The sequence below is a fragment of the Podarcis raffonei genome, chromosome 4, assembly GCF_027172205.1.
Source record: "Podarcis raffonei isolate rPodRaf1 chromosome 4, rPodRaf1.pri, whole genome shotgun sequence".
Classification (NCBI taxonomy): Eukaryota; Metazoa; Chordata; class Lepidosauria; order Squamata; family Lacertidae; genus Podarcis; species Podarcis raffonei.
In genome coordinates this window covers 59696836-59716382 of record NC_070605.1, presented here as the reverse complement: position 1 = coordinate 59716382, position 19547 = coordinate 59696836, and the positions used below count along the sequence as shown (strand labels likewise).

Here is a 19547-nt window from a genome sequence, read left to right as displayed (position 1 = left end):
TTCAACTTCCTTCAAACCACATGGGCATATTCTCTCTGAATATGTTTTACCTTCAAATCAGCCTGCAGTAATGCAGATGGTAGGACATTGAACCTGGCAAGGGTAAACGATCATCTAAATTTGGGTTTTTCTAGCTTGGATAAATACTTCGCTGGAGTAAACCCCCTCCCATTACCTTTAATTTCTGGATACCTGATCATCTCATGCACATGGCATTGCAAAACAGCATCCAAGATTCATTGCTTAATTGTGGATTTTGTCTTTGCAACCCCTTGGCTTCTCAGTTTCTCTTGCAGTGAGGATTTCACTTTTGTTTGGCATGTAACTATTAAAGTTAAGAGTGCCAGACCTACCAGGAAGAAAATCAGTTTTAACCAATAATGGATCTTCAAAATGAATATCTGGGACCTAACTGGAATTTGCCCGACCTCCAGGTGAACTGCTATGTTGGGCACACAGGATGAAATCCCCAGCAAAGAGCAATAAAATTTAGTTTGTAAAATTTCAAAAGGAGCAGTGTTTTTATAATTGCACACATGGGAGCCATATATCAGTTGTGAAACAAATACCTGGGTGGCAGCAGGAAGGGGAGAGCAAAGCAAAAGCTGAGCAGAAAAGTGGTCAAAGTTGTCCTAGCTGCTGCACTGCTCTTATGCTGCTGCTGCTGCTGGCAGCGGTTTTTTTAAAAAAAGGTGCCAACAGAGTACACCATTCATTAGCACAAATAAGAAAAACATATAATTAATATAAATAAGAAGAATGTAACATATTTTTAAAAACGACAAAAAAATGTCATGCACGAAAACACCAGATACACCAGATACATGAGATCTTGGTGTCTCTCAAGAGCATGTTTTGCTACCTGGGTGTGGTGGAGAGTTCTGCACTATAGGACAGTTATGTTTGAAGTAGCATGGCTTGCTGTTGAAGATTTCTTCCAATTGAGGACTTCACAACCTCAAATACTACACTAGTGTCAAGTAGTGTATATTATGGGTGTATGGCTGTTGGTATTAGTAGATTTCTTCTCCATGCTTCAACCAACTTGCTGAGCAAGCTTTCGCTCAAGCTGTGTTCTCTTCTTCCATCTGCTCCCAAGCCTGCAGCGCCTTGCGAAGGTGACCTTTACACTTCTGACTCTTTTCCCCCAACTGCTGTTTCCCCCCTCCTCCAGTTTTGTTTCCTTTGTTCTTCAGCCTCTTCTTCCTTCCTTCGCTTCACCTTTTCCAGCTGTAGAGCTCTACAATGACCTTCTTTTTTTGGTGATTAGCTTCAAGTTCTTTCAACAACTTCTTAGCTTTGTCCTCTACCAGTTTTTTCTCAAGCACCTTGTCAGCGGGGCACTGAGAAGATACAGCCCTTTTCCTTCTGATATGAGAAGTCATTTTCTGAGCACTGTCGATCTTGCTTATAAATGCTTTTTCATTGCCCGGCTTTATCCTTTTCCCCAATGATTCTTCTGCAGTTGTATTTTTGGCATCAACTAGGTTCACTATCAGAGCTGCTGTTAAAAAATATTGATGACTTCTTCAAGAATTTCAGTCACAAAAAGTCTGTGTTGGTCACATCTTGCAACAGGTTTCTTCATGGCAGCTTCTTCCAGTCTCTGTCAGGGCAGAGTCTTCAACATGTACACTGTAATGTGTTAAGTGGCCTGTGTCTTCCAGCCCAATTGAGGTTCCAATTGAGGTTAAACATGATAGGTGTGTGTTCCCAGATTACATTAACTAGCTGCTTGAATTCCATTTTTAGAGGTGAAATTATATGTATAATTGCAAAAACGATATATGAAGAATACTTTACTTCCAGTTTTAGTGCAATCTTTCCATCTCTAGCAGTAGACATAAATGTTTTCTGCTTTAGAGTACTTATTCTTTATATACAAAGATTCTGTATGAAACTTTTACTTTCTAACTTAAGTGTCCTCCAGTCTAAAAAACCTGCTATAATGGTTACCAGGTGCATAAGCCACTTGATATAAGTTAAAAGATTGATCAGTCCTGTTGCAGATCAGCAGATCTATTACTAGATCAAGCATCTGTTTTTCAATCCTAAAACTAACAAATCAGTCCTAAAATGAAATCTAAAATTAAAACTACCTAGTAATGTAAAATGAAAACTGCACAGAGTTAGACATATCTAAATCCGTTAGCATCCTTGTGCCCTTTATCAACTGTTAACTGATTCAAGTTTTCGTTCTATTCTGGAGCCTGTATTTATTAACTGGGCTCCAGTAATTCATAGTGTGGGACAACATAAGGCTTTTGACTCACAATCGGAGTAAGTTATCCACTGGAACCAATTGGACAAGTTCATCACTATCAAACTATTCCATTCTTTTTTTACTGGCATTGAGTAGACCACTGGATTTTGTAGTTTATAGCTGTGATATATGCAAGAAGCCTTTTGAAAATGCAGGTGATTTTACCGAGACAGCTGAGAGAAGGCCATTTTTGAACCTAGTCCTACCTGAGATATCAAATAGGACATGATCCTAACAAATAATGCCATGTTATACAGTTGTATCAGTGTGGCAGTTCATTGTTATGTATGTTGAAGCGACCAAACCTTGGATTTGGATGAATTTTTGAGAGTCTATCATCAGCCTTCTAAACCGCATCCCTCTAACAGATAATGAAACAGGTATTGAAGCACATTCTCTCCCCTAAATGGATCATGTGTGCATTAGAGGACAATGTTTTTCCTCCTAATTTATATGGAATAAATGTTTGTGCTTGTCAAGATTTGTGTTATTCTAATGGCTTATTACTTAAGCACCTGCTTTTTCTTCATATTACCGTTCTTCTGCCTTTATATGCAGGCAGTTTCAGCGAGGGTACTCACTCCTGCTCTCCTGTTTAACATACTAACTCATGCAAGTCCTATATCGGCCATTCAAATGTAATCCTAAATTTCTGAACAGAGCAAGACCCTACGCTAGCCCCTTTACACTTGAGGAAAGCAAGCATTTACACCAGAGGCATTCAGCTTACCTGAATGCATTTCTGAAATAACTCACGGTGGTTTTCGTGTTCCTGAAAAGCTACTGATCCTCTGCCCAGGAATTTGGTTAATGCAAGTCCAAGACTCAAAATTTAAATTCTTTTGAATTTACCAGGTTCAGTTGCTGTGAAAAGGGCCCCTTTTCTGGATTTCTTCCTATCTTACAAGTAATTTCTTTCAGGTTTAGAGTATTTGACAAGCATTAATTGTCAAGCTTCCTGCAACTACTCCCTAAGTTGGAGCTCCGCGTATTAATCCCCCCCCCCATTTCACACTTAGGAAAGAGTACATTAAGACACAGTAGTAAATGATCATTGTTGCTAGACTGTAATAACTTATTTAATGAATACAAAGAATCCTCACATGATTTTGCTCATGGTGAACTTGGAAGAATTTAAATTTTGAGTCTTGGACTTGCATTAATGTAGAATTTAACAGGGAAACATCATGGAGATGGTAAAGAACTGTCATGTGAATGCAGCCACTATTTAGTTTCATGAGAAAAAGGCTGTGTTAAACAAAAGAGTGAGGAGGGGGTCATGTCCTAATGAGGCTACGCACATTAAGATTGCATTTGGTGCAATGTAAAATAGAGAGATTACAAAATTGATAGTTCCATTTGTCAAGAGGAAGTAGTATGGTCAAAACATTTGCACAGGGGTGAAACAAATCAAACTGTCCTGGGTAGACAGCAAAATACTAAACCTCTGAAAGCAAGCCATAATACAGTTCAAAGGAAACTGGAATTTTTAAGGAAATGACTGTTGACCCTTCAGGTTTATTCTCCAAATTCCAATATAACTTGAAAAAAGGATCGCTCTTTAAATGAGCATTCCTGTGGAATTATGCAAGTTTCCTATTTGGTAATGCATGACATCTTCACAGTAGAGTCACATTCTTCATATCGTACGCTTCCTTTTTTCTAAATGACAATCTAAAAATTAAACAAAAGCACAGACAACATTACATATTTTGCATACTTAAGAATAGCACCTGGCCTTATTTACCAAAGGTCTGCCTCATGGCAATCCAAATAAAAGCAATCTCAAAGCTGCATATTCTGATTTCTGTAAGGCGGTATTCCTTCCTAAGGTGGTATTCTTTCCTAACACCTTACAAGGTGTCAGTGAGTTTTGCTATGCGACTTGTTAGAGCGATAAAACACAAATTTCATTTTAAACATATGCACTTGCCTTCATCTGTCTCCTCATCGTTCACTTCCTGGGTTTCTTTCATGGATTGTTTTTGGCCGTCCAATTTTTGCACAAGGTCTTCTAGGTTCTGCATTTCAGCCTGCAAACTTCTTTGAAGATCATGGTTGCCATTTAAGAAATCCTTTACAATTTGTATTCTGTTTAAATCCTAAGAAGGGGAGAAATACCTTGTGAGTAAAAAATGTGAAATGAGAACAGGATGATGGACTAGATGGGCCTTTGCCAGGATATTATTTTGTTCTTATTACCACCTCACCAAAAGCATCTCAGGCAAGTAAGTGTTTGATACTGCCTAGAGAGTTTCATATCTGAATTTCAGCTTATCACCGCCAACCCAATGCACACAAATTGCTACACCAACCCTGTTCTCTGGTTTGTCTGTTGCTTCTCTCTCTTTCCAATGCTTCTTGCAAGACCTGCAATTCCTAATTTAAAAAGGTTTCTATAAAGCAGTAGACAAATGTTTCCATTCTAAAAAAAGCCTTTTTACTATTTTACCTGCAGAACTTGCCACTTCATCTGAAGCTAGAAGTATATAATCTTTAAAGCTGAAACCAGGAAGCTAATATGGAAAAAAGCCACAAGTTACCTGACAGCAGAGCAATGAATGAAGTGAGCGATGTTAGGCATATCAGTGAAGCACAGGAAAATGCAGCATCGGACAAAAATTAATTGTGCCACAATTGTGGGCAGCAAGCCCTTTGCTGACTGTACTAAAGTGGCAGGTAAAGGGCAGGACAAGAAACCCATTCAGCTATAAGACTACATTCCATCCTATATTCATCACTATCAACCAACACAATACAAAGAAGGGAAAAAAGAACACTGCAATGTCTCTCGCAATACTAGAAGAGTTCATTAGTTCAGACACTGAGTGGTCTCCGGTTCTCGCCGTTAAAAAAATATCTATCCAGTGAATACATGAATAACTTACTTGATTCCATTTATTTAATTACTATGCAAATGGATTTAAGCAGTTCACAAACTAAGAGGGGGATGGAATTTCCTTATATTCAGCATTTAATTCCCTAAACATTCTGTTGCATTTATTAATTATGTTTCCACAGACACACGCACACAAAATTCCCAAGGCAATACATGACAGAAACACTTCAAATATATTTTGAAGTGGGCTTCAAAAGCTTTTCAGTAGCTGCCTCCCAAGTATGTTGCAGGTTTAACTATATGCTGCTGCCTGCTCTTTTTTCTGGCAACAGGCTCCTCTGCCTTTACCTCAGGGGGAGGGGGCAAGGTAATTCTGAAGTAACCAACTGATAGTTGTTGAGGGAGCATGAGGCCACTTCAACCAGCAAGATCATGGGGAGCAGGTTGTTCTTTCATGAATGGCAAGATCATGCGTCTTAAGTAACTCTCTGTTGGCATTTGGAGGGAGTTAAGTAATGTCAACTCTGTGATCAGTGCAAGATTCAAAGCCTTCACAGACTCATAAAGTACTTGTGACCTTTACCACAAGGCCTCAAAACCTAGTTGATGGGCACATACATGCTATAAGTATAATTTACATTCATTGAACACAAAATAAAGAGACGCCAAATGTCAACTTTCAGGTCGCTATGTTCTTGCACAAGCTGGAATTGTTTGTACTGCAAACAGATGAGTAATTCCTTTTTTCACTGAAATACTAGGGGAGGATGGTTTTTAACAGATATGTGTTTCTCCATCATTGATCACCTACAACTAAGCAGACACAAGGAACTATAAAATGGAAGCTCCACCTGCTCTCCTCAATCTGTCCCTTTGAGTCTGCTAAATTTCCCCAGTCTTCCATAATCTGCATATGGAGGAGTTACATCCAGGAGTAGAGGAAAAGCTGCTGGATGGCTCACCTCACTGTAAGTAGCTATAACAGGATGGATACTTGATCTAAAAGCTGCTGCTTGTTATTTTCTTGAAGAAACAATCTGCCTCTTTCATTTCTCCTCTACCTTTCTTTTTGATTCTTAATAAACTTCGTAAAATTTGGCTGTTGACGTCTTGGGTACATTTCTGCCAGAGTCAAAAGGACTTCTCCTCTCTGAACCATTTTTGTGACAAGCTACATCAGGGGCCTGAGAGAAAAAAAGCAGGTTACCTTGGGCTCAGGGAAGAGCCTTGTAGGCTGGGTGCTCTTTCTGTCTGCCCTTCAAAAAACCTGCCCTGGACCCCCTCCTGTCTGGGGGGCAGAAGGTACAGTTACAGCTTCCTTGGGAGCCTCTGTGCACAATTGGGCTACTCAGTGAAAGGACTTATCCCATTTCTGTTACAGGTGGCACAATGGGTCAGTTCATCTGGTTATCAACCAAAAGGTTGGTGGTTCAAGCCCACCCAGGGACAGCTGTGAGCAGGAGTCCGGCATTGCAGGGAGTAGGGCTAGAGAACCCTCAGGTCCCTTCCAGTACTATGATTCTATTTCTGTCCCAGAGGTAAGGTAGATCTAAGGGGGCTGAGCAGGTAGCTTCTTTCTCGGAGCAGAGACACATCTGCTAAAACTGAAGGAAAGAAGCTTCACAGAAAAAAAAGAGATCACTATTCTAAATTTCAACACTGAGTAGTAATTTCTATAGGACCTCTCCTCCATCAAAGCACTCAAGCCAGCTTATATGCGGATCCCTTGTGGCATCTAGGCACTGACTTGACCCAAAGCCACTTAGTGTGAGGCAAGATGTCTATATTTGTGTGTTATCAGTCCATGCCCTAGGGGTAGGTTTTAAGCACCCTGGCAAATGTATTCCAGTTGAATTTTAAAGCGAAGCAGTGTTTTCTATTAGGGTACAAATACAATGGAGGTGCTGGGAGCTCAACTGCATGGAACAAGCTTTCCTTGGGCAATAATCTATTCATCTGAAAAGGTTTGTTCCAATAAATTCTGAGGAACCCTCTAAATGCACCCCTCTTATTACACAGATGGACCTATTAGCATCAAACTCTTAAGCATGAGTGCAAGCCTGCTTTTATGTTTTCAAATTAGGTTACCTCTTCTGACATCATTGCTTGTTCTTCCACGAGAAGACGGATTTCATGAAGTCTCTCTTTTATCAGTTCTGCTTCTATTTCACTGATCTGGCTTCGATTCATTTCACCCTCCAATCCATCAAGCTGATCTCCCCCTGGTACATGCACAGCCCAATCAGATGACAGAAGCTATTGGGTTTTAGTAAAAACAAAATGAACATGAAAAGCTATGGGTTTCTTGACAAAATAATACACTTAAGGGCTTCAATAACCCCAAAAGCACAAGATGCTTTTTGAGAAATACAGATGGAACTAGTTACACATTTCTTTGGATCCAGTCAATGTTGTTTGTGACATTAGAGATGAGCAACAGTATTCGTCAATACTGAGGTATGCCAAGTACAGTGGCACCTCGGTTTTTGAACATCTCTGTTGATAAACATTTCAGTTTTCGAACACCATAAACCTGGAAGTAAACGCTTTGGTTTTCAAACATGCTTCCGCTGAGTGCAAGATCCTGAGGCCTAGCTGTCGGCTGTTGAGTTTTAGGCTTTCTAACATTTCAGAACTCGAATGGTCTTTCGGAGTGGATTACGTTCGAAAACTGAGGTACCACTGTAGTTTCTGAAACTTACTGGCATTCTGTGGATTTAAAAACATTATTTGGAGGCTATACCTTCACTGCAAAAGAACACATTTAAACAATTCCCAGTGGAATAATATGCATGTCTACTCAGAAGTAAACTTCAATGGGACTTATTTCCAGATAGGTATGCATAGTAATGAACTTCTTTAAAAGAATTTTAAAAATGGTGGTTTGGCTATTCCTCTGCAGCAATGTCCCTGCCATTTACTAATTCTATTTTTAAATAATCTCTTTTTACTTAAATTCTTTTCTAAAACAAATGAACTGTTTTGAAACGATGGGAAGTTTCAGAAGCAGATTATGTGATACAGCATAAAAGTCTGCTGAACAAAGATTTTTTTTTATTCCAGTAGTGGGCCCAAAATAGATTTTGTATCCTGGCTTTTGTGTTCTCCCACATAGGTACATTATTTAACCAGTTGTTGTTATTTTTTTAATGCCACATAGCATAATGCCTGTTGCCTCCATGCAAGGCTATCTGCCTTGCAGAAGTTTTACCTTTCCATCTATATAACATGCAGATAAAATGCTGTACTATTGTTTTGTTTTGTTTCCCCCCCAAAAATAAACTTTTGATATGGTAATCTCAAGAGTAAAACTAAATTGTATCAATGTGCCCAAAAACCTTGAATCAACAAATTATGAAACAGCCTCAGATATCCTTGATCAAGCACAAAAGCTTTGATTTAGAGTGCAAACCATCTGGATACAGACTGTTGCATTTCTATATTCAATACTGTGCCTAGCTAAAAAAAAAAAATGGTGAATAGCAGCCAGCCTACAAGTTGAAAGAATGGCAACTATTACCTTTTCTATCCTTGTACGAGCCATCTGGGCCTCTGGAATGTGTTGAAATTCAGTTAGCAAGTTCTGAACATGATTCCCAAATTCTTTCAGCCAGGAAGAAGAGACTTTCATATCTGAAGAATGCATTAGTTCATTGCGGCACTTAATCACCTAGAGATAAAAACATGAAGCAAAACCAGTAGACTGAAAACTCAGTGTAGGGCAATGGTAAGCAAAAACCAACCCTCAAGTTACAGCCCTGCATTAGGGGTTGCTGACTGAGTGATCTGTTTTCACATCAGAGCCACATATTGTTGTTACTAGAATGGAAATGCCCCGTGTGGCGAACACCTTGCCAATGTTATGTTCCTCGACTGTCTCCTCCTCGGAGGCCGCTATATGATAACCAGCCTTAAGCACTTTATTATATTGCATTTTATACTTGTAGGCATGCACAATTTAAGCTCCATCTGCACTATATGTTTAAAGCAGTCTCATAACACTTTAAACAGTTATGGCTTCCCTCAAATAATCTTAGGAACCGTAGTTCGTTAAGGGGGCTGAGAGCTGTTAGGAGGCCCCTATTCCCCTCACACAGCTACAGTTTCCAGATTTCTTGGGAAGAGAAGAAGAAGAGTTTGGATTTGATATCCCACTTTATCACTACCCGAAGGAGTCTCAAAGCGGCTAACATTCTCCTTTCCCTTCCTCCCCCACATCAAACACTCTGTGAGGTGAGTGGGGCTGAGAGACTTCAGAGAAGTGTGACTAGCCCAAGGTCACCCAGCAGCTGCATGTGGAGGAGCGGAGACGTGAACCCGGTTCACCAGATTACGAGTCTACCGCTCTTAACCACTATACCACACTGGCTCTCTGGGATTTATTGTTATACAACTCTGGGAACTGTAGCTCTGTGAGGCGGATAGAGGTCTCTGTAGACAGGACAGGATGCTTGCCCAAATGGAAGAGGCAGTCACTGATTGCAACCTGGTGAGGGTGTTTGTGGAACCCTGCTAAGAAAAGATGTCAATAGCAGTAGTTGGATTACCTCTCTGACTTTCTTCTGATCGATGTTACTGAAGTGATCGCAGAAGTTGAAAAGGTTTAAGAGTGCAGATGCATCACATTTGTCTGGACCACAAATGTCTGCTTTCCCATGAGGCATGTAAGCCTACACAGCAAAGGAGAACGCATGCAGTTAATGTCTGATTCAGAAGCTATTAGTAACACACCATTTCTAACTGATAGTTATATCAGAACTCATGTTTATTTAATTGTAGCTTTGTCAAACACTAAAACAGTGGTTTAATTAGCATCTTGTTGCTGTCCTTTTTCTCTTTACAATCCCATTGGATACTCTCGCTGGAGTCCTGCATAGTCATTCCGTACTGTTCCACACCATACAGGAGGACACCATTTAGAACTTTTCTGATCAGCTACTGTTGGTCAGCCTTAGGCTGCCACTCCCTCTTGAATCCAAAACAAGTTCCACTTTCCATAAGGAAGCACCAAACTTGTAGATGAGACTTTTAGGGTGAGATGTATTGCCTTGCAAAGCTCATCAACATGCTTTTCATCACATGTTGATTGTACTGATGTCTATTTCACAGCATGTCTACATCTTGGGAGCCACAACGAGGCACAGTTTCCCAGAGCACACATCTACACTGTGGGAAGCCACAGTGAAACAGATACATGTATGATCACCACACATCAGTTTTCATGGGCTTTCTGTCTTTCCTTGGGAGAATGGGAGGAAATGGAGGCACTATTTTCTCTAACAGGGCCCAGCAACACTAATACAGACATAAAATTAAACAGATTTGTTTGCCAACCACAGTCCACAGCTTCATGTGTTGAATATCTGCCTGCTGTGCTTTTGTCAAAATCACATAACTTCTGCTGAGAAAGAGAGATGCAACTTCTATATGATAAAATGCTATTATGAGTTTGTTTGGTCTTACTAACTGAATACAAACTTACAAATGCTGCTTTGGCGAATTCTCAGACTGTTCAAATCCAGAAATAAAGAAGGAATAGAAACCTGAATAAACTCATAGAAGACAAAAGGTGGCAGTAACAAAAGAGGGTAGCAATTGGTTGCCTAGAATTCAGAGCAGCACGAGCTGCTTCTTGCTCCTGAAGCAGTTTCAAAACTAGCCATATCATACACAGGGCCTTGCAGATATTGCTGGACAACTCCCATCACCCTGACCACTCGCCACGCTGTCTGCAGCCTATGGGAACTTGTAGTCCAACAATACCTGAAGTGCCACAGCTTCTCTATCCCCGATTTATATCCTACCCTGATGCATGCTGCAAAAGCTGGAGCAGAACATCCATTTTACATACAGGGGTGTAGGGGGTGGGTGGGTCACCCCAGGTTCCATCGTAGAGGGGGGTGGCAAATTATCAAGGAACAACTACTGCCCTACTAGGGAGGTTCATAAAAAAACTTTTTAGAAAAATTCCTGCTCCAAAGGTCTTATCTTACTACACTAGGGATTATGTAGCTATATATGAAATTTCATGCATATCAGTTAATATCTTGACCCTCCTCCACAAAAATAGCTGTTTACTTGGCCGTTTTCCTATGTCGTGAAGGCTGAAATTTCAATTCAGTGGAGCACTTACTGTTCCCAACCCTAACCCTGCGGAAAGCCATCTAATTAGACTTTAATTTGATTCTGACATGTTTTTATGAGGTAATTTAATTATTGTTTAATTTTATACCAATGTTATATATCTGATGTTAGCCGCCCTGAGCCTGACTTCAGCCAGGGAGGACAGGATATGAATAAAAGTTTATTATTGTTATTTATTATTATTCCTTTGTAAGAAAATATGAAATAACGTAAAACCATTTTTGCAGGCAAAAAAAAAAAATCAATGGGGGGGTGACAAGAAATTTTCTGCACCGGGTACCACCTGACCTTCCTATGCCTCTGTTTACATAACAGAACTTCCAGGCCTTACCTTTGCCAACTCCCATGCATTAGATGGCCAGAGCCAAGGCCTGCAGTTTCCCCAGTGGACTTCCCCATTCTTGTGCGTGTGATGATTCAAAATCTCTTTTTTCCATTCTTTACACAAGGAGCACGCAGGCTGAAACTACAAAGCAAAATGAACACCAATACAAGTACTGTCATTTAAATCATTGGTTTCAAATTTTTTATCCAAGGGGTGGGACTCAATTTGGATTGTCCAAGAAATCAAACAATGTCCAGTCCCCAAACTCAACAAATTACAATTCAGTAAATAAAAAGGGATTAAAAGGAGTTAGGGATGGGACTGCTTACTGTTGGCAGGAAAGAGGCAGAGATGCTGAGGTTATATGGGTTTACATAGTCGTAGTGTCTCTCTAGTGGGCTTCCGGTTTCTAAGACCCTTTGAGAGATTCCTGCATGTGCATGCTAAGAAAAGCCGCAAATACTCTGGAATTAAGGGAGGGGGAGAAATGCAAATAGAAAGTTTGCTTTGAATGCTTTGAAACAATTGTGAGCTTTATCCTTTCAAAATGCAAAAGAAGCTGCACAAAAAATGCCACAGCCACCACAGCAGAATTCAGAGTGCTCTTTGCAAGCAGGACTCGTGTGTTTTTAAATGCCACATAAACTTAACATGTGGAGATGGGTTGGGTAGAATGGCATCACCAGCTATACTTCTTAAAGGAAATCAGAGCATAATTTAAGATTCCATTCTGTTGCAAATATAATGTCCTCTCTATCAAAACAAGTAGAAAGCAAGTTATTTTAATAAGGTGGAATCTAAGTACAGTGGTACCTCGGGTTACATACGCTTCAGGTTACAGACTCCGCTAACCCAGAAATAGTGCCTCGGGTTAAAAACTTTGCTTCAGGATGAGAACAGAAATCGTGCTCCGGCAGCACAGCGGCAGTGGGAGGCCCCATTAGCTAAAGTGGTGCTTCAGGTTAAGAACAGTTTCAGGTTAAGAATGGACCTTCGGAACGAATTAAGTACTTAACCCGAGGTACCACTGTATACTATTATTTGCCATGTTATGAACTGTCTTGTAAGGGAAAATACCCTGAAAGGAAGCTTAAATCTATTAAATAAATAAAATTAAAATACATTGGGCTAAAAATATTGGGGGAGGTGTGTGTGCTGGCTCCTGTCTCATTAAAGGCTGAGGCATGCAGAAATTTAACAGGTACAGCTTCCTTTGATCATGGAGATAAAGCATCACAGAAAGTTGCACCTATTGAATTTCTGACAGATATGAGATGAAGCCCAGCATTATAATGCCAAAGTACCCTTAGAGGGTCAGAACTGAGAACATGTACCACAGTGTTCTTAAGGTTTCCTTTTCAATGTCTGGCCAAAAACATGTATCTTCCACCACCCCTTCTTTCTTCTAACTATTATCTCTCTTTTCTGTCTCTCTGGCAAATCACATACTCTGAATGCAGAGTGAAAGGTTCCTTGAAATTCTGCTGGTTACACAGCATTGCGGCTGAGAAGAGCAAGGGGCAGCTCTTACTCACAAACACTTAAGAATACCGCCATGCACTGAACACTCATCCAGAGAACATATTGCAATTTGGGGAAAGTAGGGAGATAAATTATTGTTTCAGAGCACAGCAACAAAATGGAGCCATTAACCCTGCCCGTTTGTTTGTTTTTTAAAAATCAATCTATTCCTATCTAGGCCCACTGCTCTTTCCTTGAGCATGGAGAGTACTGTTTGTAATCAGAGCGATGTGTGGAATGTTTGATATTTCATGTGTCCTTGAGGCTGTGTGGGAAGAGGTGGCAGAGGCAAGCTTCCCAGCTTCCCAGAACATCACACATTCTCACTGAATCCTTCATTTTCAAAACCCAAATCGACCTCTGGGCAATTCCACTTCTTCCCAACCCACAAGGAAGCAATTCCGTGAATTTTACTCAAGACTGAGACATGATGAGAACCTGGAATTGTCAGCCTTGTTGTCAATAAAAGTTTTGTTCAGTATAGTCCTGTACTGCAGAGTCAGGCCTAAGTATCACAAGCTGTTCCAAAAAGTACCACAAGAGTGGTCAATGAATCATTTTATATCCCGTAACTTTTTTCCTGTGAGGCAAGATACAGTGGTACCCCGCAAAACGAATGCCTCGCTAAACGAAAAACGCGCAAGACGAAAGGGTTTTCTGATTTTTTAGCCGCTTCGCAAGACAAATTTTCCTATGGGCCTTTCTCACAAAATGAATTTTTTTTTTAGTTTTTCCCCACAGGCTCCCTCTAAACTTCAGCGGAGCGGGGCGGGCTGGGAGGGAATCCCTTGGACCCCCGCCGGACTTCCCGCAGCTCTTTTGAAGTCCGGTGGGGGGAGAAGGGCTTTTCTTCCCACTGCCAGCCTTCAGAACAGCCTTCTGAAGGCTGGCGGTGCGAAGAAAAGCCGTTCTCCCCCCGCCTGCCTACAGAAGAGGTTCGAGGAAAGAGGCGAAGGAGCGCTGCCCCTTCACCTCTGTCCCCGGAGCTTGCCATTCTCCCCTGGCCTGCCTTCAGAAGAGGTCTGGGGACAGACTGTCCCCGGACCTGGTCTGAAGGCGGTCTCCATAGGAACGCATTAATTGATTTTCAATGCATTCCTATGGGAAACCGTGCTTCGCAAGACAAAAAACTCGCAAGAAGAAAAAACTCACGGAACGAATTAATTTCGTCTTGCAGGGCACCACTGTATCTGAAGCATCACAGAAGTTGGGCTGCACTCTCTGCTGCTGTTATTGTGGCCAGGACTGTAGCTAGGGTGTGGTGAGGTGGGCCCCCGCCAGGGGCATAGGCGATGAGGGGTGCACAAAATCGGCTAAAAATATGTCCATAAATATAAATATTGATTACTGTATTGCCTCATAAGAAATGGTTTTAAATAGAGGGTGAATTGAAAGGGTGGAAGGGGTTGGGGTTGGAGGAGGGGCAGAAAGAAGAGCTAGGGGACATAGGTGGCGCTGTGGGTTAAACCACAGAGCCTAGGACTTGCCGATCAGAAGGTCAGTGGTTCGAATCCCCGTGACAGGGTGAGCTCCCGTTGCTCGGTCCCTGCTCCTGCCAACCTAGTAGATCGAAAGCACGCCAGTGCAAGTAGATAAATAGGTACCACTCCGGCGGGAAGGTAAACGGCGTTTCTGTGCACTGCTCTGGTTTGCCAGAAGCGGCTTAGTCATTCTGGCCACATGACCCGGAAACTGTACACCGGCTCCCTCGGCCAATAAAGAGAGATGAGCGCCAGAACCCCAGAGTTGGCCACGACTGGACCTAATGGTCAGGGGTCCCTTTACCTTTACCTTAGGGGACACAATCTGGACAGTTCTTCCAGGGGCACAAAATCATCTAGCTATGGCTCTGATTGTGGCTGAGTTATACCTGCAAGCAGCTCCATGTGTGGGTACATGAAGCCCACATACGCAGAGACAGCTCCATGAGGCAAGGCATTTGCATAAAGTGGCTGTTCCTATGTAGTTCCAGCAATTTCAACCCATGCCAGAAAATTCCCCAAAATTCAAAAAGGGGAAGCCTTCACCAGCATGGAGATTCTGTGATGGTAAAAGTTGTGCAGATTGAATTCTTCCAGTCATGTTAGTCATGCAGCAAAGCAAAAAGCCACAAACTTCCATCTATCCAGAGCATTTCTGATGCTTTCTTCATAATTCAAATACGAATGGTGCCATTTTGGCATCACTGACTAATTTTACACAAATTGTCAAACTACCATGATGATGCACAGCATAAGATTATATAGTCCAGTTTCGGAACTTCAGTTATTTAACTGTGAAATGCTGCCTGCCCATTTTTTAAATATAATTTTTGTGCTATAACATTTTGTGAAATAATAATTTGAGTGGTGACATCCTGGCACCCTTGAGCAATTTGTAATCATTGAGATGGCTGCCAAATTAGTTTGGCAGCTTCGCAAAAGAATTGGAAAATGCCGCCCACCAAGTATATTTTGAGATCTGGGCGACTTGTATGTCTCTTAGTGGAAGACCTGCCTCCAAAATTCTCTTCCCACTCAAGTCTCAAAGATATAGGAAAACAAGCACTCCACACACGTCATTTACAGGGTAAGAGCAGTGAAAGTATGTAGGAATCAAGATTATAAAAAAAAATAAAACAGGCAGGATTAGAGACTCCCTTTTGTTGCAGTGCTTTAAAATAATCATTTTCTGGTGACAAGCATAATCATTTCCCGAAATATTTCAAAGCAGCGAGTCACGCTGTCTTCAACTACATCTTTAGAAAGCATCAGTTGGGCTTCATTCTTGGCAGGACTCCATACCTTTGGCTTCTATGCAATTTTCTTCGCAACCTTCATAATGGTACCTGGTCATTATCTTAATCTGGTGCTAAGTAAAGCACACCAGCAGCAGTTTTTCAAAACATGAAATTAACTATCCATAGATGTTAAAGTAAGAAGTTCTGATTCAAATAATTCTGTGCAAGTACTCTGAGAGGGCAGGGTCTCTTCATTACAATGTTTTGAAAATCCTGGCCTGTTTCCATTAGTGAAACTGTTTCTCTTTGAAGCCTTGATTGCAGAACAAAGTTCACTGCTATGTATGCGATCAGTGCAATATGTTGTATCAGCTGCTGCACACTGACTTCTCTAATCATTCTCACTTATCTTGCCTGCACGCAACATCATTGTAAGCCTTCAAAACCTCTAAGATTGTTCCTTGTAAGGATTTCATTTGGGGTCTGTGATTAGCAGTTCTACAGATAATATTCCCCTATCAACTATGATGTTTAGGATTGCGACTGAAGGTGCACATTTTGCCCCAAAATATATGGCACGCCAAAAGCTAAAACCTGGATGTCTAGTTGGATGTGGAATTTAGTTTGATGTACCATTCCGAAGCTTGGCTGCCATCATGCTACTAATGGCATCAAATACACATTTTAAACCCCAAATGAGAAAATCCAATGAGAGATTACGTAATCTGGAACAGAAAAGCAACCCTCTGCCCACCTCCCCTCTGCTGCAAAGCAAAAGTGAAACTGGCACCGTGAAACAACTGTGCATTTTTATTAATGATTGTAGGTGCATCATAAAGGTAAAGGTACCCGTGCCCGTACAGGCCAGTCGTGTCCGACTCTAGGGTTGTGCGCCCATCTCACTTAAGAGGCCGGGAGCCAGCGCTGTTCAGAGACACTTCCGGGTCACGTGGCCAGCGTGACAAGCTGCATCTGGCGAGCCAGCGCAGCACACGGAAACGCCGTTTACCTTCCCGCTATAAAGCGGTACCTATTTATCTACTTGCACTTAGGGGTGCTTTCGAACTGCTAGGTGGGCAGGAGCTGGGACCGAAAGACGGGAGCTCACCCCGCCGTGGGGATTCGAACCGCCGACCATGCGATCGGCAAGTCCTAGGCTTTTATCCACAGCGCCACCCGCGTCATAGTGCATCATAGTGGCACTCTAAAAATAAAATTGCTCAGCATCCTTCATGTTTGTAACTAGCATCCCTAATGTTTTTTTTAAAATCTAAGAATTAATGGCATTTCTTGGGATTTCTTCCTTCACATCAAAACTAATTTGGCAACCATCTTGAACATTTCAAATTTCTCAAGGATGCCAGGTGCCATCAGTGCAGCTATTGCTTCACTATAATAGAAGAAAATATTTCAGCATTTCACAATGAAATAACGGAAGTTCTGCAACCACATTAAAATAAAGAAGCGAGAGAACCGGCCGTGTTGCGCTGCCCCTGAGCTTATATATAAAGAAATGAAATTATAATACATTAAAAGGATAGGAAAACGCGCGGTATGCTGCACAGTACTGTATTATAAAGCAGGGAATCTCTCGCCTTGCAGAAGGGGGCACTGTTCGAAAGAAACAGTTTTGCAGAAAGCGCTCGAGATCCGAGACAATCCGGAGTTCTTTGTTCTGGCCGAAACTTGCCACGAGCGCGGCGCGTATCTTTCCGCGCGAGAAAAGAGGGATGCGCAACCCCTTCTCCTGTTTAAAATCGTTCCCTCCTCTTTGACTGAGCAAAGGTAGTTTCCCCCCCCCCGGCCCCCCCCACCCTCCGAATCTCAGGCTGCCAAAAGCCTCGGGGGGCATTGAAGGGACCGCTGGGGCGCGTCACGTGCACTTCGGAAAGGGTGAACGACGCGCGAGTGTTTGTTTCTCGAGCGCGCTTTTGGCGGGAGAGGGGCGACCCGGCAAAGCGAGGCAGGAGCCTCCTCCGACCTCCGCTTCCGAGGGCGGAGCCTCACCTGCTTGCCTCGAGGGGTGCAGCGCCCGCTGCAGCGGAGGCCCGACGGGCTGAGGCGCGCGGAGGAGCGCGCGACGAGCTGGCGGTGAAAGGCCTGCACTTGCTCCCCGGCAAAGCGCTGCAGGGCGGCCCGCAAGAGCAGCAGGCTGTGCCCGGCCTTCACCCAGTTCTTGTATTCGGCGCAGTTGAGGCGAGAGGCCAGTTCCGCCAGCGCCATGGCATGCCCGACTCTGCCGCCTTGCGCGCCAGCCTCCAGGGGGCCGGGCTAGAGGCGGCGGAGCCGGCCGGCCTCTGTGGTTCGTTGCCTCAGGGGAGCGCAGGCAGGAGCTACCGCTCATCCCGAGGTCATCCTGTCAGCTATAGGTTCACACTTGCAGACACTTTCCTAAGCAACCGTGCAAGAGGTAGGTATCGATTTCCTTGAAACCACACTTTGACTATTTAAAACGAGGAAAAATCTTGACCCCTCCCTACCCAAGGGCACTCATATTTTTCTCAGCAGTGTTAGCTTCATAAATAAAATAGTGTACACTTACGTTAATTTCCAGATGGTAGCCTCTTTAGTCCTTTGCTATATATATATATATATATATATATATATATATATAGCATCACCTTAAAGGCTAGCAAATTTATTATGGCATAAGATTTTGTGGAGTACAGTCCACGCCACCAGTTGCGTGAAATTTGAGAAAATGTAAAAGGCAAGGTCAGCTTCTCGAAGCTACCAGCATGAGTTTGACCAAACTGCGGGAGGCAGTGGAAGACAGAGGTGCCTGGCGTGCTCTGGTCCATGGGGTCACGAAGAGTCAGACACGACTAAACGACTAAACAACAACAAAAGGCGAGGTCAGTGGGAATTGAAATGCAGAAAAGTAAACAGTGGTATTACGTATTTTTAGTGGTAATTCAACCTATAACAGTTCTTGATTCCTCAGAAAAGTCAATGGCACCCTAAATATATATATTCAATATATGATCTATATCCTCAGGTTATGTTCTTAAGTATTTGTCAGACCATTTGCCACCAGTACTCAGTTACATATCAGAAACCACCAACTTCCTGAGGAAGCTTCTATTGGCAATTGAAAAAAAGACAAACCCAAAAGGGCAGCAAGATAAAAGTTGATAAAGTATTCCTGGTTTGGATAAATGTAATGGAAGAACTATAGTTACCCACAAAATTGACTGGCGAACCGCATAAATGGAAGTACTAATTAACTCATGGAATTCACTGCCACAAGATGTGGTGATGGGCATTATCTTAAAGAAATCAGAGCTAACCTATATTTTGCCTATTAATGGCTATAATGTAACCTCCAAATACAGTTATTACTGATATTGAACAAGGTTCAGTTTTCTTTAGCTTCCATATACACGCTTTATAAAAGTTGTCATGTTCCCTTCAATGTTCTAGTGTTTTGTCTCCTAGATCATCTATATCTACTGATATGGAAGCTGTCAAATTTCCCCCACTTACTAGCTGCACCACATGGGAATCTTTTAACATGCATTAACTTACCACTTGGGATTGCCATGTGGAATCGCCATGCTAGCACCAGATGTCTCTGTGGCTGCTGCTGGTGAACAGGGGAAGACTATGAAATGTTGCCATTCCATATGGCAAGCTACTCTACAAGGTACAACTGCCAAGTGGGAGATTTTCCCCAGAGGCTGTTTCAAGCGGCTTCCATGCAATACTTTCAATGTGAAGAATAGTCAGAATTCAG

At 42.2% G+C, this 19547-nt stretch overlaps 1 protein-coding gene across 3 annotated transcripts; it reads right to left on the bottom strand.

Annotated features, from left to right (window-relative positions):
• Nucleotides 1-3761: 3761 nt before the first annotated feature.
• Nucleotides 3762-18133, bottom strand: C4HXorf38 (chromosome 4 CXorf38 homolog). 3 transcript variants are annotated; one of them, XM_053386912.1, is made up of 7 exons: nt 17819-18133; nt 11578-11712; nt 9650-9772; nt 8623-8772; nt 7191-7358; nt 4197-4365; nt 3762-3937 (listed from the first exon to the last, which is right to left on the bottom strand). In XM_053386912.1, exons 1-7 carry the CDS (start codon nt 18032-18034, stop codon nt 3903-3905), a joined length of 996 nt encoding a protein of 331 aa, XP_053242887.1. In that variant the 5' UTR covers nt 18035-18133; the 3' UTR covers nt 3762-3902. The 3 variants fall into 3 exon arrangements, with proteins under 3 accessions (XP_053242887.1, XP_053242889.1, XP_053242888.1); XM_053386914.1 differs by lacking the exon at nt 17819-18133 and adding an exon at nt 11901-11920; XM_053386913.1 differs by lacking the exon at nt 11578-11712.
• Nucleotides 18134-19547: the final 1414 nt, after the last annotated feature.

Excerpts from the sequence above, each read along its gene's own strand:
- C4HXorf38 (XM_053386912.1), bottom strand. The coding sequence starts at position 18,034 with ATGGCGCTGGCGGAACTGGCCTCTCGCCTCAACTGCGCCGAATACAAG. Across the intron at positions 4,366-7,190 it reads AAGCAATGATGTCAGAAGAG|GATTTAAACAGAATACAAAT; the intron begins GTAACCTAATTT and ends TCCCCTTCTTAG. Across the intron at positions 3,938-4,196 it reads CGATGAGGAGACAGATGAAG|ATTGTCATTTAGAAAAAAGG; the intron begins GCAAGTGCATAT and ends TTTAATTTTTAG.